At 44.1% G+C, this 26,187-nt stretch overlaps 1 protein-coding gene and 1 long non-coding RNA gene across 9 annotated transcripts in view; one reads left to right on the top strand and one right to left on the bottom strand.

Annotated features, from left to right (window-relative positions):
- LOC143896803 (uncharacterized) overlaps positions 1–26,187 on the bottom strand; it is a 216,227-nt gene that overhangs the window by 91,322 nt on the left and 98,718 nt on the right. The window lies entirely within an intron of this gene.
- Positions 1–26,187, top strand: part of Bi (T-box transcription factor bifid) — an 87,317-nt gene that overhangs the window by 5,606 nt on the left and 55,524 nt on the right. For 3 of the 7 annotated variants that reach the window (XM_077404840.1, XM_077404839.1, XM_077404838.1), the window contains exons 2-4: positions 4,293–4,608; positions 25,463–25,576; positions 25,971–26,084. In XM_077404840.1, the coding sequence (XP_077260966.1) occupies positions 4,293–4,608; positions 25,463–25,576; positions 25,971–26,084 (544 nt within the window). The remainder of the gene's footprint in view (positions 1–4,292; positions 4,609–25,462; positions 25,577–25,970; positions 26,085–26,187) is intronic. The other 4 variants (XM_077404845.1, XM_077404843.1, XM_077404841.1 and 1 more) reach the window with 2 other exon arrangements.

Below are 26,187 nucleotides of genomic sequence, written 5' to 3'. Positions count from 1 at the left end.
CGGAAACACCTTGTAAACGCGCCCGATCAGATCTACATCGGATTTTAAAGGTCGAAATAAAACGTATTGTAGTCTCTGTCGTTAAATTAATTCCAGTTCCACTTTGCGGAGATGGATAATAATCCCATTCGTAGGCGACTGATCGCATTAATCCGTCGCCACATTTCAGTTAGGTGTACGCGTAAAAAAAGGCCAGGCGCGCGAGGCAGCGGCAAAACCGCCGCGCCGCCGGTAGGTATACCGCTCGTGAAACGATAGAAAATTTGAATGTGATCGTGGCGCGATTAAATGTAACGGGCATTGTTGTGTCTTGCTGTTGGCAATTGTATTAAAGTATTGTGCGCGACGCAGAAATCGCGTTCGGTAAATCGAAAATCCGTATACCGCACTTGTTTATAATTTTCAATAATGTATTACTTGGTGCAGAGAATAGGCTGCGCGCGGCCGTTGATAAATTGGCGGCAATGAAGCAATGTATTTTCCCTGCTTGATAGCGGTCCTTCCAATCGCGAGAGAGAGTTATTAAATTCGCCGTGTGTATTTGTGACGCGTAACAAAAGCGCTTTGCGAATCAAAGTTCCACGTCGCGCGTAATTAATAAGCGAAAAATCGCAACCGCAAATGCGAAAGGTCGCGAATTTGTCCCGACGAATGATTCGGGTATGCACCCTAAAGCCTCTTTCAAGAAGCTCCCAATATTGTCCTCAATTAATTTTATCAAGCACAATAAAGTGATATACGTGTGTGTCGCAAGAAGTAGATATGTATCTCAAGGTTGCACACTTTGCACTAATTAATGTTTCCGTTTTCATTAAAATAGAAATAGGGTTTTGGCGAAAATCCGGCAGGAAGAATGTTTCCTACGTAGGAGCCAACGGCAATTAAATGAATATGCAATTCGACGCGGTCGAGGAGCGACACGAAAATTAGTAAAAGAAAAGAAAAAGGATATATATTAAATGAAGAGCGGCTTAATCCGCGCCGCCATCTCGACAGGAACCTCGCACTTGCGTCATACTCGGAGTTTCATTTATTTTGATAAGAAATAATGGCGCGGCATATTACGTAAATGCCGCGTTGCGGACGGTTAACGGCCGGTGGATGCTTTTTTCCCCTCTCCCTCTCTCCTCCCTCGATTCGCGATACCGCGATCATTGTAAACAATCGTCTCATTTCGTTCGGTCTGAACATTTTTAGCGCGGTACTCATCGCGCGTGGATCCACGTGAAAAATATAACGCGGCGCCCGTTAAAAAGCGCTGCGGTTAAATAACGCCGAGCCGTCGCGCCGGAGCGAGCACATTTCCGTTACTGGTCCGCAAATAAAAATCAAAATACATGGAGCGCGCGGGGGTAAGTGTTGGATAAAATTCGATTCGGCCGCGTCGGATGGATGGATCTGGGATGTATGCGTTTGATAAACGAACAGAATACCAAACGGTCACGGTTCACTAGCGCTTTCGTTCGGTTAATATGCTACGAATTTCGGCCGAATCTGAGCCATTTCCTGAATGCATTAACGCGGTAAAAATATCACCCGTTTCGCGCGGATCGATCCTCTCTCGCCCGTTGGCGAAAGTCCGTGCGTGATACGACACCCGTGATATGTTTATAATCGTGGTTATATGCGCAGAGTACATTACGTATTGCGGTTACATTGCGTATTGCATCTCGAGACAACGAGCAAAATGTTATTGCGCGCGCGGCGCGTTTCCAATATTTTAAATAATGACGAAAAAGAGACGGCGGCAAGAAACCGTGTCTGGAATAAGCGGTCTCGCAAATCTGTTATAAGAGCGCGGGGTATATTATTATCGACTTAGTGCCCATAGCTTTACTCTAGTATTATATCCACATCACTTGTCTTTACACAGACGTAAATACATATTACGTTTAACGCGCCAACAACAAATACGGTCGCAAACAAATTCCTCCGCCCGTGCGCGTCGCCTAATTATTCATCGTCTGCACGCCATGCATCTTACGATTGCGAAATATAATTTAAGTTACAGGCGCGTGTGGATTTAGTTTCGTATATGATAGCCATCCTGATATTTATCGACGCGAGAAGTTACAATAAAAACAGATGTACATGCACAAAATCGCACAAAACCGCGTAGGTATCGTTATATTTTAGAGTTTTATTGCATCACAAAAGGTATTAACGCACGCGTATAAATTATTATTACATTACGACTGTAATTTGAGATATATGTACATTGCCGTCGTGAGAGTGATTCGTAAAAATGTTATATAATATGCTTATTTTCACAGTTTCGTCCGTTGTGATCGTCGGCTAAAATTTATATATAATTGTGACCGCAATATATACTTCATATAAAGAGATGTGAAAAAATGTAATCATTTTTCATTACAAATAATTCCTTTACATTACATATATTGTTTAGATAATTGTATAGAAATTATTACATGTGGACTAATTCCTTCATAAATAATAATTTCTTTACATTACATATAATTATGGACTGTCGTATTAACAAAGTAGAATATGTGAAGAAAGTAAAAGTGTATTTCTCTGTGAAATTACGCATTACATTTATCTTTATAATATTCGTTACAATAAATCAGACCAATTTGTTATAAGTACTTTTTAAAACGGTGCTAATACAAGTCGGATGACTAACCAAAGATATGATTGAGCATGCAGATAGATCTTTTTCTCACATCCACACCAATAAATATTATCTGTTAACGCAAAACAATTTAGACGAAAAGAATGAACGTCAATCACACGCATAGACTTTCACAGAATTTCATCAAATTATTATAATTATCATTATTCGTTTCGAGAAGAAAACATCGCGTGACAAATACATTTGATGTGTTAATTTCGAAATCTTGTGAATAACGAAAGTAAATCACATTGCTGGTTATATGTAAACGATTAGTTTAATCGACGTGATGTCTCGTCAAGAAAGATTATACGATAGAAAAACTTACAGTATATGCATATAATACAGTAGCGGTTATATTTTCTTTCATGTGTTTAGTAAGATTGCTGGAAGATAATAGTTATCGAGCTAAGGATTTACAGAGATCTGCCGCGGTAACAATCATGAAGTCATTATGCGGTAACAGGTTTTCCGCATTTTTTCCGTTTACAAATGGTAATTGATTGAAAAGGAAAGGAAATACCGGGAGCCGTCGTATCTACGTCGTTATAACTATTAACTGCATCATTACTCATAACATTTATGGACGGTGATTTACATTAATCATTCTCGCTAACTTGACATTATAGTAAACCGCGGTGTTATCTAGATGTACTAATGTAATTTTGTTCTCATGAAATGACCCGTATATTGTTCTCTTTGACGCACAACGCGACTTTTGATTTTTGTACGTCTGCGATAATTTCCCGGAAATCGTCGCAGTTTTGCAACTTTGCTCGATAATGCACGTCTAATGCTGAATTGTTTAAAAATGTTTTGCCGCATTAATATACTCTTGCGATTTGGTTTTAAGTAAGCTAACAGGATTCGCGTCACACAATTTCATATTTGTGTCGTTTGTATAGAGTTGAATTTTCTTGGAAATGTAGCTGTATTTTTTCGGTCTATCAATTCGCTATACTGTCGCTATATTTGAAATTGTAATATGCAATAATCAATTATACTAAAGTAGATAGCATATGTAGATCGCTCTATTGATATTCACGGACGCGCCAGGTCTATTCTTAAAGATGCATCTCTGCGGTTCGAGAATAAAGTCTATATAGCTATTCGCGTACTCTCGCAGTTTCCGCAAGACGTTCTTTTTAAGTCGCTATAATGGGGGGAAGGGGGAAGGGAAAAGAGGAAGACGATGAAATTCCGAACCCGGAGCAGGGTCAGGTAAAAGGAAAAGATGGCCATCGAGGGGAGGCGTAGAGAAGAATCCGCAACTTTTCTCCCGGGGGTTGCTATCGTGAACTGCCAGGTGATTCACCCTCGCGAAACTTTGAGCAGCTGTCTTTTACTTGTTATCCCGTTGCTGATCTTCGGCCCGCTCCCGGGATCGGCGGCTCATTACGGCTCGCATCTTGCATTTACGTGGAATAGCGAGACCAGATGTTGCCCATCGTATACGTGCACTGATACCGATTTTCGATTACCAACCGTGATTATAGCCCCCCCCTTCTCGATGGATTAAATTAATCCTACCGAAAAATAGCTGTTCTACCTCCATTAATTTTTTGACCGTACTCTTTCACGTAGTAATAATTTATATATTAAAAGAACAGATTGATATTTTCTTCAAACTAAATCGCCGAACATTTCTACGAAATTTCAGGTCTTGGTCTGGGCCCGCATACGCCGGAAGAGGTCTTGGCGGCGGCCGCGGCGGCGTTACATCATCATCACCAAGGCCCCGGCGGTCCTACGATGAGGCCCCTGAGGCCGCCGCTACCACCGGGGATGCTTCACACGTCACCGCATCCCCTGGCCACGCATCATCCCCTCGCGGCGCCGCATCATCCCCTGGTGCCGCCTCATCATCCGGAGGAGGACGGCGTCGTCGATGACCCCAAGGTTACGCTCGAGGGCAAGGAGCTCTGGGAGAAATTCCACAAGCTCGGGACGGAAATGGTCATCACGAAGAGTGGCCGGTAAGTGTCAATATCGTTATCATTACGATCCTTTGTCGTTAATTGAACGATTGCTGGCTCTCCCAAGAGCGGAGCAATCTAGGATGCCGTCTACCAAGTTTCATCGCACGCGCGCGTTCACGTAAATTCGTTATATTTAAAAGACATCAAATAGTCGAAGCTAATTGAACTTCAGTCCATTTATTTATAGCCACTTGCTGATTGCGTGCCACGTTATCGAAAATTGCGGTTTCGTTCGGCACGCTTTGACATGAATGTGACCGACGCATTGAGTCGCTCGTGTTTATGTTAAACGGCGATTACTAACTTATTGTGATACTTCGCACCATTTTTGTCCTGCGATATGAAAAAAAAACAACTTATTTTTACTATCATCTTTTACTATCGCCGGAGATATTAAAAAGCAAGCTAGACTGCACGTATTTTTCATATTAGTTACATTGATATAATCAATTTTCTTTTGATTACTTTAAAACTTTTTCCACGCTTAAGAATGATTGGTTACCCGCGCGAAAATTTTTAGTGAAATTAATACATTTCTATGGACCTCACACTAAAGGTAGTACAGTAGACCCCCATATAACATGGATTCATAAAACGTGGCGGAAAATTTTTAATATTTGTTTGTTTTAAAGTGAAAAAAGAAATATTCAACTGTTACATCTTTAATATTTATTTTACATTTTTTATAATAAATTCTTACATATTTTATAAATATGCGTTTCCATATACATATACGTAATCCATATAATGTATGTATAATCTATGTGACTCGTACAACACGGAATGCATCTCCCGTATTATACGGAGGTCTACTGATAATATCTATTATACAAATAAAAAGTTTTTTACATCAAAAGCTAGAATCACCATTTTGCATGCAAAGTTTCTACGTATACATACATATAGAACTTGACAACTTTATTGTCGAAAGACGTAGCCGCGAATAAGTACTCTTGAACGAACCTGAGACCTCAAATGAACATGAGAAAAAGATCTCATGCGGGTTGTCTCAACTTGCTCATTGATGTGTTTGCGAGCATACAATGCGGAGTTTTATAATCCCCTCGGTAAATTAAATTAAATACAGACGTTCTAAATTTCTTTATTGAAATAAATTTTTATTAACCTCATATACGCGACAAAGGTACTGAAAAAGATGGCGACATCTCGATTAAAGATTCGATTCTTCTATCCCATATGAGGAAAAATGGTAAACGCGTAATAATAGGCGACATATCGATTTCATTATCTCTAGGTACCGCGAGAAGAAAGTGTCACTGGCGAGCAGTTTTATTACACGCGAATCTGCGCGTGTGCTCTCGACGAGCTTTTACTTTTCGTTATTGCGAACCGCGCTCGTATCGCGCACGCAACGCACACGTGTCTGCGTACCCTCCCGCGATCCTCGCGCACGTGTACGGGGGTGGGTTGCATCACGCGGCACTTCCCCGATTACGTATAGCAGCGCAGTAGTAAAAAGATATCACTACACGAAGTTGTTGGATCCCTTCGTCATCAAGCAATTGAGACTTCTCACTCCCACCGCTCTCCGTCACTCTTTTGTGCCCTCTCTTTTCCCCTCTCTCTCTCTCTCACTTTCTTGTTCTTTAGCTTTTCCTTTTTTCTTTTCTCGAAGCGTGAATCTATCTACTCTATTCCACGCGTTCGATGGTAGTATTGTCGTGCTAGCAAAGAAAATAGCGTTTGATATGGAAGGCGGCGAAGCAAGCTAAGAAAAGGCAGAGGGATAGAGAGAAAGAAACGATGAAGAGGTGAGGTCTTTCGCGATGATAGGCCGCGCTGCCAGCGGACAAGGTATATCGAGTCTGAATGAAGACGACGGCAAGCTATAATAGCCGAGACTAGAGCGCGACGAAAGGGTGAGCATACACGCTTACATATTTCATGTGCGATATATACAGGTGCTAAAGCGCACGCGTGTACGTGGATTACGGCCATACATCGATGTGAAAACGTCAAACGTCCTTCGCGAACGCGTGTATCGGCCGGATTAAATCTTCCTCGATCGCTCTTTGCCTTCGATCTTCGGTTAACGCGCTTTGTCCGAAACGCGCGCGTTTGCTCTTCTAATTTGCGTCATTAGAGTCGCGACGAGGAGAAACGTGCGTGGGGAATCGCTTTAGAGGATTGCGCTGCGCGAGAATCGTGGTTTAGACTATTTATCAGCGCTAATTAGCAACGTAATATCCTTGCAGAAAGGACAATTAACTTAATTTCTTAAATTTCTACTGAGAAAAAATCCATAAAAATAAAAGGTAGAAAAAGTGTTTAAAATGTTTTAAAATTTGAAAATCGAGCTCTCTTTGATATTAAGTATTATTCATTATTCTACATTCACGCGTGGTATTGTCAATCAAGCTATCAGCAATTTTATTAATGTAACAAGACAGCCTACAATAGTTTTAACGCGTACGCGTATCACACGCACGATCTTCCAATCTCAGCTGCGTCTTTGATAAATACAAGCTGTCGTTTAATATGACAAATAATCGATCGTGATGTTTAGTAACTCAATTTGCAGCATCGAAAAGCGAGTTAAACACGCGAAGTAACGACTGATTTCAAAGTACTGGCAATATGATTAATTCATACGTATGTAATGACATACGTCGTAATGCTTCGTTATCAAACTGTAATAATTATCCCTCTTTCGTTATGTGACAGCTGTTCTACATCTGAAATTTATTCAACGTTTCAGATCTTAAATGCCACAATAAACTGCGCTACGATGCCGTGGACGCTCATACGAGAGAAATTAGCATTTATGGCGGCAATGTTAATTTATTACAGTACATATTACATTTATCTTTCGAAAGTTTCGAATTGACATCGCAATTCGAGTATATTGTTTTTACGAATTTCAAAGACAAACATACTTGCATCTCTTTAACGAGACACGTGAATAACCGAGCCGACAACGAAAAGAATTGAGACAATTCCTTGTTGAAATGAGTAGATTTGGCTTAGTGTTGTTATTAGAACCGGACAACCGGTCCCTCCGATTGATCGAAAATCGCTCGGCGCTCGCGATTCGAACGGTGCCGATCGATCGCAATCTCCGACGACTGGCAGCGCTCTAAATCAATCTCCATCGATAAATAATAACCGTCAGAGAGGCCCAATCTGCCTTCTCTCCTTCCTCGTCTCTCCCGCCATCGTCCGGTCGTAGTATCCGCCCGTTCACGATCGGGTTTCAGCGAAACACCGAGCGAAAGCCGCACCGCGCCGGGCCCCCGTAACGGCCGATCATCGATAATTATACGCGTGGAAATTATGCCGGGGCCCGTTCGCCGGACCCCGCGCTCGAACCCCGTCCGGTGGTCTACGTCTCAATACGGCGTACGCGCTTGACACGTTTCGCCACCACACGCAAAGCGCATTTACACTTGGAGCGTGCGTGATCCACAAGATGTTCCCCGCCCTCTCCTTCTCACCCTTTTCGTCTCTCGCCCGCAGCATCACCGCGGTGCATGTGTATATTTGTAATTTTGTACGGGGTGTTTCGGGGGAAAAAAGCAGCAAGAAGTTCCACGCTGTTTAGCGAATTTTTCACGGTTGATCGTTGACGTTAGTAACTTTTTTATCTTTGCGTGTTAAGTAAATATTACGGCAATACAAAAATTTGCATTAAGGATGAAGATAACTGAGAAACAACATTATGTTGACTCGAAGCTCAATTTGTCGCATAATAAGTCCGTAATGCTTTGAATTTTTCTGGGGAATATATGCCTGCTACTGTTCTCGACGGTTTCCGTGACACCCTATGCACACACATACACGGGCAAGTATAACGAGACGCAGCAGTATCGTAGATGCACATAATAGCGAGCATGTAATGCCAGAGGGGGTACGTGGGGTGGGGCCGGAAACGGGTGGGGAGGTCTTAAGTATAGGGCTGCCTTAACGATGTTTGTTTTATACATTGGCAGCCTCTTCTCGAACCTGTAATCTTTCTAAACGAGATATTACCCGGACCCGTTGCGATACACAAACTCTTGCCCGAATGGATCGTGTGGTGAGGCGCCCGAGGAGCAGCTCGTCTCGCTCGAGCAAGGAGGACGACAAAGAGCGAATGAGAGTAAGAGAAAGAGGGACAATGACGAGACGAAGGGGGGACGAGGTTCGGGCGAAAATTTTCGCTGTGCTCGTGTTCGTGCTGCCCCGAACAAGGAGTCAGCGCCACGACGAGGAGGCAGGGGGGCAGTAGGGCTTCGGGGCCCCAAAATTATCTCCCCTCCTCCTTCGCGACTGCCCTCAAATTGCTCGCCATTCACGAGTTTCACGTACGAGCGTTTTACACACGCACACGCGTGCATGCACGCGTGTGCGCGTGCTCGCCACGGCACGGAATTAAGAGAACGCGCCAGTTAAGAGACTGGTACGAAATTCATCAATGCCCAGCGCTGCCAAAATCCACTTTCAGCCCGCGAGGCCTGACGGATTGACTTAACGATGAGACGTGTAAGCGCTTTAATTCTTCTGATTTCTAAATCAAATAGGCTCGCGCGCGCGGAGTGACCGCGGGTAAACAAAGCGCGAGCCATCAAAGAGACGCAGGCAGACCCGTGAAATCTTATGTAATCGGCTTAACAGGATTCATCTTCGTCACTTTCAGTTTCTTGGCCAACGCCGGCACGAGCCGGTCGCGTCTCGTGCCATTTTCGACGTCTTGTGAAACACGAATATACTCAACTCGCTCGGTATATCGTTTATTTCGCGAATCGTTGAATCTAAAGAGGAATCGCGCGCGCGTCTTTAAAGTCAAGTTTGCGTGAATTGCAAAACGTTGCTTCGGGGTATGGTAATATCCCGTGTTTAATCTAATAAGTACCAATGCGACATGTGAAAAATAACGTATAAGTGAACGGTGTCGATGGTATCTCGACAATATTCTTGAAACACACTTATAAGGACGCAGCATCTTTTTTTTCTTCGTATTGTTCCGCATCTTTGATGCGGCGTCTGTTTTCCTCTCGCCTTTCTCTCCCTCTGTCTTTCTTCCCCTCTCTCTCTTTCGTTCGTCTCTCTTTTTCTCGGGTCAACAGCTGGAATTCACCCCATCTCTATCGCACGCGCGCATGCGTGACAGGTTCGCACGTAGTTTCTCCGTTCTGCGTTCAACGCAAATGCGCACCCTTACTGACAAACTTTTTTTTCCCTCTTCCCCTCTTGTGCCTCTTCTACGCGCAGGGTCGCGCGCGCTTGTCGCGGAGTAACGAGCTCGATATAATTAGCCGTATAGCGGGCTCACACGCGCGTGCGAACCTGAAAATGCATGCCGCGATTGTGTTGGAAGTGTCGGTATATCCTCCGTCATGTATCGACGTTTTCTTCGGGGTTGCGGTTCAATTACGGTCCCCGCGAACGAGATGAGGGTGTTTGAAAGCCGTCGGTGAAAATACCGTCCCTCCCCTGTCGAGCCATTGCTAGAAGCTTCTCTTTGTCACGTGCCTCGACCTTTTACACCTAATTTTTTTTTACTCTGAAGTGCAGCAACGTAGCGTCGTTACTTGAATGTAACGAAGAGATTCATGAAGCAAGTTGGATAATTTTGTTCATATAAAATCGATTAAATATCTATATATACATTGAAACTGAGTCTACAAATTAAATACTTTTTAAACATTAAAATATAATTTTCAGTATTTTATGCCATAAAAATAATTTACGTAATTACACAAGCGCGTGAACAATGTAAATTACTGACGCATTATAGCATAATAACGCGAGCCGTAATCTGTTTTTTTTTTTTTTTAAATTGATCGTTGGATTAAAAATGCAATTGTGTGAGATTAGATTGTTAATATTAGAGATATGTATAAAGTGTATATTGCCGTTTGTTTTTCGGTGCGAAAGCAGCTTGCGTCATTGCGATCGACTCGTTTCGCGAACTTCGCGTGACGCTAATAAGGAAGTCTCTCGTGTCGGGATATTGAAACCGACAGTTCGTAACGGCGAGTCGACGTTTCGGTTTCATCGTATTTCGGAGCGAGATGTGCAAAGAATTGAGGCGCGAATAGTCGAGCTCTTATTTTTTAAAGTGCCTCGCTTCGCACTCCCTCGGCGCGCCCTTCGCTCTCTGGGTCACACTCTTTAAGAGCGATTATATCTGCACTGGACGACTTTAAGCCTTCTCACGTTCCGCTAGTTTTTCCGCCTGCGAAGTATCGCGTTTTACGCTTTACGCTTCGACGAGAGTCAGCCGCGACCCTCGGAAGATCACAATCCGCGGGCGAGACATTTCACGAAGCAGAAAAAAAAAGAGAAAACCGAAATGGACGCGAGAATTGCACGAGCGTTGATTTAAGACCACCGTTTTCTCGACACTCGAGATGGTGTCCATGTGTCGAAAATGCACACGCGATAAAAAAAGAAAAATGTGAGCGACGCCCCTGTTCGCGGAGCATTAGCGCAACGTATTCGCATTCGAGGCCTATAATCTTTCCGTGCCAGTGAAACGATAGTTGTCCCGTGCATTCTACGCGCCCGGTAATTACACAAATCGAGGGAGGAGGGGGGGGTATAATCGTCGCATTCTTGCATCACCGCTCATAAATATTAGCCAAAGCGTCAATTCATTACCGCGCTCGTACGTGCCGCGGGCACTTTGTCTCTAACAGCTCCACATGTTATATCGGCTACACCTTTCCCTCACGCGGCCTTGCTCGCCGTGCGAATTTTCGTCACGCAGACTGTCTCGCGTTATGGGGAAAAAAAAAAAAAAAAAAAAACGATGCGAGAAGAGACACAACTGCGTAATTTCAATTCGTTATTTCATTCGCGATCCCGACGTAACGACAGGTTGTCCCGCGGCTGCCGGCGATCTCTTTCGCGGGTTTATATTTAAAAAAAATAAGTAAAAAGAAAGAAATGATCTGTTCCCCCAGCGGCGCTTATCGTATTATTTGTTCGGTCGACAGGCTTTTCGTGTCTTCAACCACCTTGTCTCATCTTATTTTTGCCTCTCTGCTGCACCTCGTTATACTTAATTTTTTTCGTTGCATTCGCAATTAATTTTCTCTTTGATATTTCGTTATACATATATTATCAAGTTAAATTATTACCGCGCGCGCGCGAATCCGTTTCAGCCTCAAATCATCCATTCGTTTCCATTTGTTTTAATGTCTTTCAACACCGCTTTTTATCCGCGTTTCTTCCCTTCTTTTCCTCTCTTTGCTCCTCACAAACTTTCTCCACCGATTTCGTTTCTGTTTTTTTTTTTATTTTGAACTCAAACGCGAATGTCCTTATCTTCGACGGCACTTCGCGGCGTCGTTTCAAGGCTACAAAAGTACACGCGATTACAAAATAGTGCATCGTATCGCCTCGCACGCGAAGCTGTTTTGCGCGCGCCGCGCGGCGTGACGCTCGGGAGAGAACCCGCTGAACCCGCGCTTTAAAATTATTTTTCTTGCTCGTGAGCTTCCAACTATCCGTGGAAATCCGCACTTTTCACACCGCGAGCGGCGTTTAACGATCGGCGCGAAACACGGCGCGTGTCGGTTTCATGCAAGTCATACGCATCCATATTGATTGAATTTCCATCGTTGAGCTTTACCATCCGATAGCTCAATTTTTTTCAGCAACATTAAAGTTATTCCGAGATGGAAAAAAACACGGGCTTTTGTGGAAATATATGAAAGTGGAGGAGATAAATAAATTTTATTTACGCCTGCTTTTTCTTGCCTGACGATTGAAATCATTCGTAATATATTTCTCGCATGCTTTTTGTCCATCTTTTCCCCGTCACGTTTATTACTGAATGAATATTGCTGGACTATTCACGTTTATTATAATATAGTTGCAAGTATATATTTAAATTACACCTTAAAATTCACTGTCAAATGAAAATTTTCGAACAGGTGATGAATGCATAGAAATTACTACTTACAATTGCTAGTCAATGCCACGTACCGGAAGGTTATTGCGAATATATTAGCATGCGACGCGGTAATGAGGCGTTAAATACGCTGCATTGTCACGGCGATACACTTGCGCCGTGACATTTTCTTGCCGTTTGTCGCGGACTATCCATCATGAATACGGGGATAATCGTGCTCGCGATTTGCTTATGCGCGACGGTTTTCCAGGGCAATAAAAATACAGGTGAAGTTCGAGGATACCGATGCGCAGGCCATATAAATTCCCGTTCTTTGTAGGACACGTTGCATCAAATTACCGCCGGACAGTTATTTATTTGTGTCGAGCGGTATTGTTACGGGATGCGTCGTCTTTAAGACCGCGCTTTAAGTACGCGCGATAAATGCAAATGGAACGAAATCACGAGATATCATGCGCGGAAACGTCGACCGCGTTCCGATATCGCGATAATTAAATCGGTGTCGCGAGGAGAACAGTCGTCTGGAGCCATATTTTACTCGCACTTGGTGAAAAATTCCGCAAACGTAGAAAATTCGTTAACGCACGGAAAGGGAGGAGAGGATCGCCGGGAACAATTTACATCCCGCGGTGTGATGAACAATCGGTGAAATGATATCGAAGCATTTACGCGCGAATTCGATACGTTATTGCCAATGGTAACGATTCATAAATCCGTATAGCGTGTGATGTAACTTTAGCCCTTCCTCGCATTACGCCACGTAATAATCCGTTAAAGCGCACGTCGGCTTTCACGGCAGCGCTCGGTTGTGTGCCGGTTGCACAGTGCCGGATCTTGATCGATCGGCCGCGATACATCGATCGGCGATGCCGCGTGTACCCGGAAAGCACGCGTACACACCGATGGCTCTCGGCTCGTTATCGGGCCGCGGGGGAAAAAAGGCGATCGGATGGACGTTATCGGATCGAATTCCGCGGGAATATATTAATTTAAAATTGCCGCCGCGCGTTGCTCGGCGGGATTAAACGGCGATTGCAATCTGACGTGCGTCTCAAACAGGTGCGAGAGCTTTATTATCCGTCAGTAGAGCGCACGATACCTATTATATCCTCTCGCGATACGTCGAGATCATCTTTTTCGACGCGCTTCAAACTCGACGGGGCACGTTGAAAGCGGGCCCGCTCGAACTTAACACGGCATCGACGTCGGGATGAGCGACGTCGGTTTTCTCGGTTAATGTCGAGGGTAAAGTATACCGATGTCCCGAATGTACATTGTCAATATGGAATGCAAAGCGCTGTTACCTGAAGGAGCGTCTGAAAAGGGAAGAAACGCGTACGGCCGAAATCGTGATCGGCGATGGCTACGTTCGATAACGAAATAGAGATTAGAGAATCGTCGATGACGCGCAGATCGGCTCAAGTTTGCGATAAAAACGTTGTAACGTTATCGGTCCTTGAACACGATAGGTGCACGTCCATGAAGTGTCTAATTAAGCGCCTCGCGACACACATTTCCTCTGTGCATCGCGCATCGCATTCGCCTCGACTCGCACGGCGCGCTCGCGCGCTCGTATCGCACGAATGTATAACAACGCGGCGCGTTTAATGGCCGCGGATTTTTACCGGCATCGTATTACGTGCATTACAGCTGGGTTAAATCTTGATGGACACAGCAGCGCGTTCATTTTTATAATTACGAAATATAAACTGTCGGGACTGATACGCGCGCGGAAGGGGGATAATTATAGTTTCTTGCGTCCGACGAAATCCTCCTCTCGGCTCCCCTCTTCCCCCCGTTACAGTTGCTACGTCAAAATTAAATTTGTGGATATATCGTAGACGAATATTCTCAAATTCAGACTTAGGAAAAAAAAGGATCGGATAAGCCGACGTATACTGAATGTGTTAAAGCGATTAGAAAATTACAAAACTCAACGTTATTCGCATAAATACATTTACATGAGTTACAAACGTTAAAAAAAAGAGCTATAACAGGCCGAACAATCCAATATCGTAAGTTGGTAGATTGTAAATTTAATTCAAACAGATACATATCTAGACACGTTGTATCTTTTTAGACACACAACTTAGAGATGATAAAATATATATTTCATAAATATATTTATAATGACAGATATAATATATATGTATATTGACGGATAAAATTTTAATTTATGTTTATACGAAGCCTATTGCTTCGCTAAAATGCTTTTTAAAGAGTCAAAAGCGAGGTCAAACGCGTGTTGGTGAATTAATTAATACTCTTGTTACTTGCACGTTTAAAATAATTAAAGGTGACATTGTTCTCACCGTTAAATAAATGGATCTCGTCCAAGCTGGTGGCTCATTCAAAATTTCCGAAGGCAAGGACAACGAAGGGATAGAGAACGCGATACGTGGCGTGGCATATAGGCAAGACGGGCAAGCAGGCAGGAAGGAAGGAAGGAGATCGCCGCGCGGCGGTCGACGGCCAATTTCTGAATGCAAATAACGGTGGTGTTGAAAGGGGGGGCCTCGCGGATGAAAACGCGGGGAGGCGGTGGTATGCAAATAGAAAGCTGTTACGGGCGTCTTCTTCGCCTTCGGCCTAACCTACGCCACTTGAATATGACGCGCGAGCCAACCCCTTTCCCACGGCGTGGAAAGTGTGAATTCAATGTGAAACGCCAGGCGAGAGGTGGGGTGCAATAAAAAAGATCTTGAATTTGTAGATTCCGCGCTCACGCGTTCGTCACTTTTTCAGCGGCTCATTTTCGACCGTCTTGAAATTCTCAGAAATTCTATCACGGAGCCTAAAAATTATTAATTAAGTTGATTTAATTTCTTCGAAAATCACCAAGCTTTTATTCGTCATTTCACACATCAGTATAGAAGGAAATTTAATTGAATCGATCGCGATTGAATTCGATCGATCGTGTTTATCTGCGCGTTTCGGTGAACGGATAAATAACTGAGTATTGATCAACTCGAGCGTGAAGCGAGTTTCGAGCGTCGCGAGATCGTTCTTCGCGCGATCGTTATTCTGTACGCGTATATCACAGGCGCGATATTAAGCCAGCAGCGACAAGCTGGATCTGATTAATTAGCGATCGTATGCGGGTAAGTTAATCTCGCGCTTTATCTGGAGGACTTTAATAGGTACCTCGCCATTCACCAGCTGCCGCTACACGCTGCACGGGACGTGGTTTACCTCACTTCCAGCAGTCTCTATTAATTCGAAAGTCAGAGGAAGAGAGAGAGAGAGAGAGAGAGAGAGAGAGAGAGAGAGAGAGGGAGGGAGGGAGGGAGGGAGGGGGATAAACATTGCTACCATTATAACATCAATCACGTTATTTTCTTCTTTCTCTTTTAATATTTAATGATGTCAAATAATTAACGCTACAAATCGCCGTCGATTGTTATTTCGTGCGCTGTGCACAAAAATATAGAACCGATGAAAAATCAGTGGGAGTGAAAGCGAGTGTTAATTTTAATAACAGATTTTTTCTTGTACGCCACGCTGATCCTTTCCGTCATATTTTATAGCGGCTGTAAATTTACGACACCCGGTACGTAATCGATCGTGCGTCATTACGATCGAGCCGAGTTCTCCGAGTTTCTCACACCTGAGTTGAAGAGGACTAATAAGAAATCCTATAGGGACGGCCGCATGGCGAGATCACGACGCGGAGAGCCTCCGCGCTCACACACGCACACGTAGGCACGCGGATGTGTGGCGCGCACGCACGGAGCGAAGACGAGAGATATAATGATGGCCATGGCGTGCCCTATAGCGTGTAAACCATAAGAGATAATGTAACAGTGGAAGTTCGGCTGGCGCCACTCGTTATTTATACAGTGTGGTCGGCGAGAAAGGGGTTTCGTCCGCGGGGGGAGGAGGGGGATTTCTCCGAGCAGGGGGTGAAGGCCGGAGACGCCCACTAAATTATTATTTGTTCTTGGCAAGTCATAAATGCCCGGAATTATACCGGAGCTACCACGGAGTCTCCTCGGCCACGAAACTTGTTGCCCGTTGTCCTTCGGAGCAACAGGAAGCGATGAAAGTGCATTTGACACTCGGGGGACCCGCGGGGTCCTTGATTAGTGATTCATTTCCTTCTAAGTTCTTTTCTTAATTTCGCGCTGTATAACGTTACGTCACAGTTTCTTTTTTCTTTCAAGTCGCACGTGCAATCGAAAGCGAAGTATTGAAAAGATGATCGTGTTATTTAAAGAATTATTATGGAGAATAAAGATAAAGCTGGAAAACTGTATCTAATTTAAGTTGAAAAAAAAACCACAAAAACTGGAGATATATATGAAATAGTTGTTTTGAGTCTCTCTCCCCGAGTTCAAAACTGAAACAAAGACACGCGTCGCTTTTCCGTCTCGTCCGAATCGCGCCAGTAATAAAAAGGGACGAAAGGTTCGGAGAAACTTTCGGTGGAGACGCGACTTCGGTATGTTCCGTCGATCCTCCTCTCTCGGATCCGGTTAAAAAAGTTCCTCGCTGCGGGGGTCCCGTGAAGAGGAGATGCAGCCAGAAGGATGAACGGAGAAGCAGCTCTCTCGAAACCCTGGCGGTGCCCCGAGAGCGCCGACTATCGCTTTCCCTATCGCGCCCGCTCATCTCTCTTCGGGGCCCTCTACGCGGGGCCCTGCGGTAGAAAGGCGTATATAAACTCGGCCTTAACTGCTTTACGACGATCGTTTGTACCGATTTGTTCGACAAGACTCTCGCGCAGCCGAGAGGATTGAACAGGGTGGCGAGAAGGAGGAGGGGAGGAAGGTGGCGGAGAAGGTGACTCTCCTCTCCTCGCTCCTCTTGCTTCTCTTTTTCACTGTCAATTCGCGAATAGATTTGCGTCCTGCCCTTCGTCGTCCCATAAAGTCTCCTCTCCTCGCCTCCTTCTGTTCTCGCTACGCTCTTCCCCGCTCTTTTCCGGCGTGTTTTGCTTCTTTCCGACATCGAAGATCGAAGCGTCGAGGAGAACGCCGGTGCGCGTATAGTTACGAGAGGCGCGTCGATAAATTTGCGTAACGGCGTAAGCAGATTAAAATAACGACGCCGGAGGTGCACGCGATAATTTTGTAATATACGATTGATTCATCGGGATTCGAGACGAAGAGGAGCATGTTCGCGATGTGGTCGATTTACGGTGTAGTTTCGAGGGGATTTTTTAATTTCCTCTGCACGGCGCGGCGGCGGCTCTTTTACGCAGAGGGTACCTACGTCGTGCGATTCCTTAAACCCATACTTTATGCTTCTTAGCTTGGAGAGCGTGAAGAATACGATTAACGGTGTCCTTGCAACCGGTGTTTCCGGAATAGAGGGTCGAAAAAGATTGGTCGCTCGTGCGTGATCTTCGAAAGGAAATTTTTATTAAAATTTGCGGTTATTTGTCATATTGATGAAACACGTACAATTCGCATCAAAATAGACAAATTTTAATTACACACGCGAACTCTTGCTTTAAACTAAACAAAACTCGGCCAGCAATGTTAAAAGAAAAATTACTCAATCGATTAACAATCTCTTAATAAAGGTACAACTCGCGGAGGGCTTTTATATGTACCGTGCACGATTCGCGTGTCACCCGTTACGTGGCCTGAGATCGGCGGGAGGTTGAAGAAGGAGAGGAAGGCGATAAGGAGCGGCGGAGATTGGCGGGCACAGATAAATAAATGGGCATGCGAAAGGGACGCGAGAGCAAATCATCGGTGGCCGCGCAGAGCGCGCTCTTAGCGATAAAATAAATTAACTTAAAGCTACCGGGTTGCGCGGGATTCTTTCGGTGGCGCGTCCCCGTCGCGTGTAATGACGCGCCGTAAATAACGATTTCCCCCTTCGATTTATCGACGAAGGGGAACGTGACGGCGAGGGCGGGGAGGATCGGTCCAGGCCCTCTTGGGCGCGTTGCATAAAAGTGATGCGGCGGTATGCGCGTTACAGTTGCCGGACGACGAGCATTATCCGTTCGCCGCGCCGTGTCGTTACGCCTTACCAGGAAGCTCGCTCTCGTCGGGGATAATAACGAGGCTTCTTTTTCTACGCCCGCCGGCCACGACCCGGGAGAAATCGTAACGATTAGTCGCGCAAAGTCGTAACGTTCCATCATCGGCACGTCGCCGCGTCGTTTGAATTTCTCGGCGCCGCGAAAAAAAAGTACGCACGTGAAGAGCTCGAGGGCCTTTCTTAATTGTAGCGTGAAGAGATGAAGGGAATCCTCCTTGAAAGGGAAATGATCTTTGAAAATTTATAAATTAGTAAAAGTTGTGATAAAAGTTGTATTTATACACACTGAGAAAAAAAGCAACACTTTTTTGCTGTGTATAATCACGCGGTAAAGAAAAACATAGATTTTTATTTTCTCAGATAAAACTATGAAAGTTGGACGCGTTTTTTTAAATGTATTGTTTAGATCGTTCATTCATTCTCGCGCCTGTAACCCGTTCGTCCTCATTCCTCCGGCATCCTTCTTGCATTTTTAATAAATGAGAAATATCACCTTTCGGAAGTGCGAAACCAGCGTGCGTAATCAGCTGTCGTAAATAAGGCGCGATTCACACGACGATTACATCTATCGCCCGTCTGTCCGCGTCGTAAATCCGCGGTTGGTTTCATCGAACCGACGGCCGCGGCGGGTGTATCTCCATCGAGATATCGGCGCGACTCCGACTCTCGTAACGACGAAGAGAAGGCAACAGCAGCAGCAGCAGCAGCAACGTGCACCTGTGTGCTTGCGCCGTCCCTTTTCTCCCCTATTTGTCGTCATTACTCATCGACAATATCGTAAGAGATATTTCGCTAGGAGCGAGCTGCTCCTTATTTATGTTCGAGTAAGGCTCTTGGATTTACGTAACTGCGGTACTCACGAATGAAATTGTTTCGTAGGATCACTTTCGCTTAAAGAACTTTATTATTCTTCTTATTTTTTCCTCCCGTTATATGTAAATAATGAATGAATGACCGATAGAGAAAGAGAGACATGCATTGCACTTATAAATGATTGAATATTATTAATATCAACGATTAAAAGTTCGATGTTTTTTTAGTGAGTTAATGTATTTGAAAAAAATTAACATCCATGACCTCCCCCTCCCTAACAAAATGCCCATTTTTTTCTTTTTCTTATTTTTTCCGAACGTTTGTGTGATCAATTATTTGATAAGGAGTTATCACGTTTTGCTGTATCAAGAATCGGCGATCATCGCGACTATAGAAATAGAAACTCGATGCTTCGTCGAGCAAAGCAGAGTACGCGTGTGTGAGGTATACGCGTATTCGATCGGCGTGCAACCGCTTCTCCGGCGTTTCTCCGTCTCTCGTTAACGAGGCAGAAGCCACAGGGCCGGCACGAAACGCTGAAAAAACGCCCGAGGCCGCATCTAGATCGGGCTCCGCCGATAGAGCCGTAACGCCGAAAATTAGCGCCGTCCGAGAAACAAATATACGTGAGAAGAGAGAAGGAGAAGGACAAGCGGTGGTTTCGTGGGGCGGACGAGGTAAGCTCGCGCGTCGTCGTCACGAGAGAGAGAAGGAGAGACACGCGTATGTGTGCACGCTGTGTCGGCGGGAAGAGGATGCATGCACGCGCTCCGCTCGTCGTCGTCTCCTCGCGTCGTCGTCGTGCTCTTGCACATCACCGCGGGCTCCTGAGGTTTCGTGGAAGCGATCTCTCTTCCACCTGCCATACACCGCGGAAAGCGCAGTACCGGGGATGGATGTACTGGGTGTCCCGGAAGTGCATCTCTGTGGTTAAACCCGAAACTGGCAGCCCACTTCCGTGTGTACGAGGCAAAACGCGTCGAGAGAGAAAGAGAGAGAGAGAGAGAGGGAGAGATAAATAGATATAGCGAGAGAGGGGGAGGGAGAGAAAGGGAGGAGATAAATTGAAATGATCGAAATGAAGACGATAAAAATATTGAGTTCGGTGTCACGTGTTTCTGTGCATATAATTAATACCTACATGTATAATTAATATTTATATAACGTGTAATTAATTAAACGTATTTGCATATGCTAATTATAGTTATATTATGAGGCACAGAGAGTTAAAGTTACAATTAATCTGACAGGATTATACGCTGTTATAAAAAGAATGGGTCCATCCGATCGATCGTTAATTGCGATCATCGTGATCATCGCGATCATCGTGAGTGGAGAGAAGAGCATAAATTATATATATATCGATTAAAAAGATTAGCATCTTCCAACTTATTAGCGATGGCATCCGCGATACAGGTTCGCGCAGTGGATCGATCGAGAGTCTCGAAAATGGGAGTATACCATATGCCATATGGGAATATAAAGTGACGCGAGACGCTCGAGAGGGAGAGAAAGAGAGAGAGAGAGAGAGAGAGAGAGAGAGAGAGAGAGAGAGAGAGAGAGAGAGAGAGAGAGAGAGAGAGAGAGAGAGAGAGAAAGAGAGAGAGAGAGAGAGAGAGAGAGAGAGAGAGAGAGAGAGAGAGAGAGATGGAGATTGCTATGTGTAAAGCCCTTTGAACATTGTAGCGGGACGAAGAATTACAAACGAGGAAGGAAACGGCGGATGAGATCGAATGTCGGACGGAGCAGGTGCCTCGACAAAGTTACCCGTTTTACGTTGCCGCTTTATTTTGTATTCTATTCCGTTTCATCGCGCGATACCTCCGCGAATCAATCATAACGCGATATCGTCACGGCTGCCGTTATCGTTTTCCCGATGTAATTGTGTCGTCGCACACGCTACATATTTAATAGCAATAATCGCGGGACATAGGCGTAGCATTACATGCACCGTGCATATATAAGTGAGAAAGTGAACACCGTTGACTCTTCGTTTCGCGATCATTATCTTAACTTTTTACCGACTTCAATGTCGGGATTATTGCATCGTATATTATTTTCATTTCTTTTCGCGGAGAATTAAGATTAAGAATAATAGGATTACGTGTAATTTAAAACTGCTCTTTGGGAAATTTATGAATTTCATCGACACCGAAAGATTACACAATTTTTGCATACTCGGCGATCTCGAAGTAGAAATCATAGAAAAGAATGCCATCGTCGGCCGGGCCGTATCCCGTGGTTCCGTTTAATTTTCTCGAATACGATTTATCGTGCGCGCGATCGCTTTTTTTACGATCTAATTTTTAGTATTATTGCCGGCACAGACATTGACACGGCGTCGACAACAGCAACGCGGCTCGATCTCGACACCTAATTTCTCGTTCTTCCCGACGTCAACATAAACTGTAATGAGGATAGGGATCGCCGATAAATACTTCTGATGACTCGACCGCTGCCGTAAGGCTCTGATCCGTAGACTTCGAAAGCCCCTTTCCCGTAATCTGGGAGGAGGATGGCCATTAAAGCCGAGCGGCGCCTCCTCGGCTTTCTGAGGAATGTCACGCCCTTTCTTCTAGAGGAAACTATGTCCCCCGGTTGAGTTTTCAAAATAAATAACACTGTGAAAAAGTCATAAACCTTCACATTCATTTTTCATCACTCGTTAGTTTAAAGCAGTTTAAAACAACGGTACAAATATAAATGAAACACGCATATTGTGTTTTCACAAAATTTATTTCACTTTCGTATCTACATAGGTCATAAATAAATAAAACAGATAAAGGGGAAACCACCACTACTTTGAAAAAATATTACATATAGATATAAAGCTCTATAAATGAACATACTTTGGTTGCTTTGACCTTTGATCTATTACAATAAGATTAACGAGCGATTATCTCGATTGACAGTGTGTCCCCAAAGTTGGGTCTGGGAAACATGGTAGTCACTTGGACGAACGGACAGCTGCTTTCGATCGTTGGCAAGCGTCTTATCGAATCGTTTCGTGCGGCGATACGTCGTCGAGTGTGGCGGCTAAGGAAAGAAAGAGCCGGCGACGGAGACGAGAGCGGGTCTCTCAAAGGCGCCTTTATCAGACGATTTACAGCTTTCAGCAGCCTTGTGACGACAACGGCCGGTTCATAATTTGTTTATTCGTATTGTCGCTCATTAGCTTCTACCAGCTGAGAGTTGTGTACGACGGAGGAGAAGGTCGCGCCGCGTCTATATGATACATAAGACAACCGGATAAATCTTAACCCTGCGTGCAGTGATTTCAGAGTTATAACGTACGTCCGGTTTTTTTTTTTTTTTTAAACGTCTTGTCTGTGATCATCAAATAATATAGCGCCACACTTCGCATCGCGAACACAATATGTTTTGGAGATCTGCGTCCAGATTCCGTGAGAGTGTCGCACTTTTTTTGGCTTTATGTATGTCCTTGCGGCAATTAATTTCGTAGGTATATTGAATATGTATTAGAGACAAAATGGCTGTTTATACACGTCTCCGGCTCATTTCTTAATCGATCGAAAACAGACCAATGCGACACTCTTGTGTCATTGATTAATTTGATGTGAATTAATTAAATGTCGTATAATGCTCGCGCTAAACATTTGAGAAGTCTGCATAGCGCGTGACGTAACAAAACATTTTTCGCGCGGCGAAACTAAAATATCTTACAATTAGCGTTACGCAATATTCACGTGGCCGTCGAATGGAGGACATCCGCGTCCTGAAGCATTTGCTTAACGATGCAGCGTCGACAGCACTCATCGCCAGGACTCTCGCGCGCGCGTCTCCTCCCGCGGGATATTTTGGCTCACATAGCGCGGATAATCCGGCTTAATGTCCTCCTTGACGTGAATGAGAACGGCGTCTCGTTTATCGCGACCGAATGCGCCGCCGAGCCGAGATCCTGTCTCGTCCTCGCTCGCGCCGAAATTCGACGGGGAACGTCTCAACGGACAGACAGTAGGCAGATGCTACCAGAAATCCCCATGATACCTTTGACGTCGCGAGTCGAACGATCGGCCCTTCTCGATAACCGCCCTCGATCGACATTCAGCAGCAGATCTTTATTCGCGAGATCTTTTTGGAATCGCTGATTAACTTAATTTCGTCTGATTCACGATAAATATTGAGTGAACCTTATATAAAATAATTTTTACTTGACATTTTCTTATAATTTTATTGTTCAAAAACTTCTGTAGTTAATATTTATTTTTTATTTGCTTACTTATTGGGAAAGCGATTTGTTAAAAGCTGACTGGGCAGTACAGTTTCGTGAACAAAGACAAAAAATCGGTAAAGTTGTAAATATTCTTTTGTTTGCTGCCATTAATGACTCTTTATTGCTGGGTACAGGTTTATACGTACTGAAACGTCTTGCCTCGTACACCGTCGCCTATAATTACATCATAATGACTTGGCCTGCTAATCTATTTTCTTAAACTTGGCGAGTTATAACGCCTAATTATGGTAATTGAGTTTTTCGTAGTAAGAAACTCTTTACGTTGAAGTGTGCCCGTAAGTCCGAGGGTATAATGGCGTTTCTTAAATATCTTTATAAAATTCTGCAATATTTTTTAGTGCGATGGAACTTGGAAAGCATATTACAAAGGAGTTGGTAGTATATTGAACATTTTCGTGGTAGATATAAATATTTTATTACGATAGCAAATATATTATGTGTCAGATATAAATATATTATGATAGTGATGATAATGTAAATGTGATGAATATAAATGTACGTATAATTTACTGATTACGTCTACTATACTCCAATTATTATATATATATTGTTGAATTATATTAATTTTTTATTAAAAAATTCTTGAATCGCAATAATGTTACGAGTGCGATACATTTTATCATCAGTGCGCAAGTGACAATAGACAATACTATAGTTAACCCTCAGTTACCTCACCTGGGTCTGAGAGACCCTGCACATTGTTAAAACGTGCAGGGTCTTTAAAACGTTCATAAAACTCTTGTATCTTTTTTTAGTCAGTACTACGTCAACTTGAAAACAAGCAATCTTTTTCGCTTTTTCAAAAAAACACGTCTTTCTTTTTTTTTAAATAACATTTACATTTTTTAACTTGGAATAATCTAACTTGCACAGTCTTGTAGATCTTTAAAAGACGCATCGATTAAAAAAAAAAAGACTTCAAATTGATGCATTTGTCTTAAAGATACAAGCTAAAGAAAACGGCAGGGGTCCCTCAGACCCTGGTGAGGTAATATCGGGGTTTAAAAACGTAAGGTAACTGAGGGTTAATCAAAGTGCACGTATTTATTTTTCCGATTTTACGAGGGAGCATTTTACGATATAGAAAAACAGTGTAGCTACTACGTTTATTTTTTTACGTGATTAGCACGTGCAGGACGATACAGATCCGATGCAATCCCTCGTGCGGAATCTCGAAGCGCGAGAAAAACACGTCGCGCATAACTTTCATTATGAAACCGGCTAACTGCACGGACGGCGGATCTCCGCGTCCGAAAAACGTGATTCCGAGCGACGATTTTCCAGATCTCTCGTGTCGGGCGAATATAATTCCTCGACGCGCACCTCGGCCGAACGCACCTTGACGGCCGCTACCGGGATCCGCGGCGCAGCACGGCCGTGGTCGTCGGTTTCTGGCCCGGGGAACGGGGTCCGGTTTTTATTCCAGAGAACGCGCGCCTCGGAAGCCGTCTGACAGCCGGCCGGGATTGACTCGTGCACGTTTCTATTCCGACCTTTCAGGATTCTACCAGGTGTCGCCGACGTGACTCGCGGCCGCGCGACGTTCCTCGCGCGCGAGTACGCGCGTTTCATCCCATTTCAGCTCGTTTCAGGAGTGAGAATCCTCCGAGCCGAAGCTGTTTCTCGCGAGAGACGAGTTTTTCGCGAATTCTTGAATAAATGCGTTCTAGACTGAAATTTAACGTTTTTATCGGAAATATCGCGCATTATCCTTGTGTTTCGCAGAGATAACATAAACGACATGTTACTTTCAGCAACATGTACGCGAGGATAATGTATTTTTGTCAATGATACAAGGATCGAACGAGTTTAAGGACGATATACGAGTTAAGATAACTGCGAGTTGCATGATAGTCTAATTTAAGTTAGCTCGTTTAATCGAACAAGCGATCTAATCGAACTGTACGTGTTGATCGGGGGTCTAGGCAGATGTTTCCTCAGATGAAGTTCCGAGTTTCCGGTCTGGACGCCAAGGCCAAGTACATTCTTCTACTGGACATTGTCGCCGCCGATGACTACAGATACAAGTTCCACAACAGGTAGAGGTTTTGCGTGTTGTAGGGGGAAGCGAGGGCGCTCACAAAAATATATAACTGTCGCGGACAACTCGTGTGAACGATCTCAAGCGTTTTCTGAACCATGTTGTATACGAGATCTTTCAATACCGATCTTGATATCTGTATTTTATTTTTGTTTCTTTTACTTTTAATGGTTGAAAGTGGAAAGTCATTAAGTACAAACGGATTTGTGAAATAAAATTTGCGTCGAGATCGTTGAAATCGGTTGTCCGACCAAAAGCGTCGTATCCGAAGATGATGATTTTAAGCACGGTCCCCCGTTTTTATGGGGAATAATAACGAAAAGTCAGCAGTGAACGGTAGAACTAATGTATGGTGTGTGTCTTTTTTTTTGCGATTGCAAAATTGTTCGCAGACGCATGTTTCCCGCGTATAAAGTGAGGGTGTTCGGGTTAGACAAGCAGGCTAGCTACATACTTCTAATGGACATCGTGGCATCGGACGAATGCCGATATAAATTTCACAACAGGTGATACCATTGACCCTGCGCGATCGCAGCGATCCTGGATCATTGTTTTTAATTACGAATTAGAGATATTACATTAACACTTGGAAATTTTTCTGGGAGGTAC

Source organism: Temnothorax americanus, unplaced genomic scaffold (assembly GCF_048541705.1).
Source record: "Temnothorax americanus isolate GAGA-0224 unplaced genomic scaffold, ASM4854170v1 Scaffold2, whole genome shotgun sequence".
Lineage (NCBI taxonomy): Eukaryota > Metazoa > Arthropoda > Insecta > Hymenoptera > Formicidae > Temnothorax > Temnothorax americanus.
This window is presented reverse-complemented; position numbering and strand designations above follow the sequence as displayed.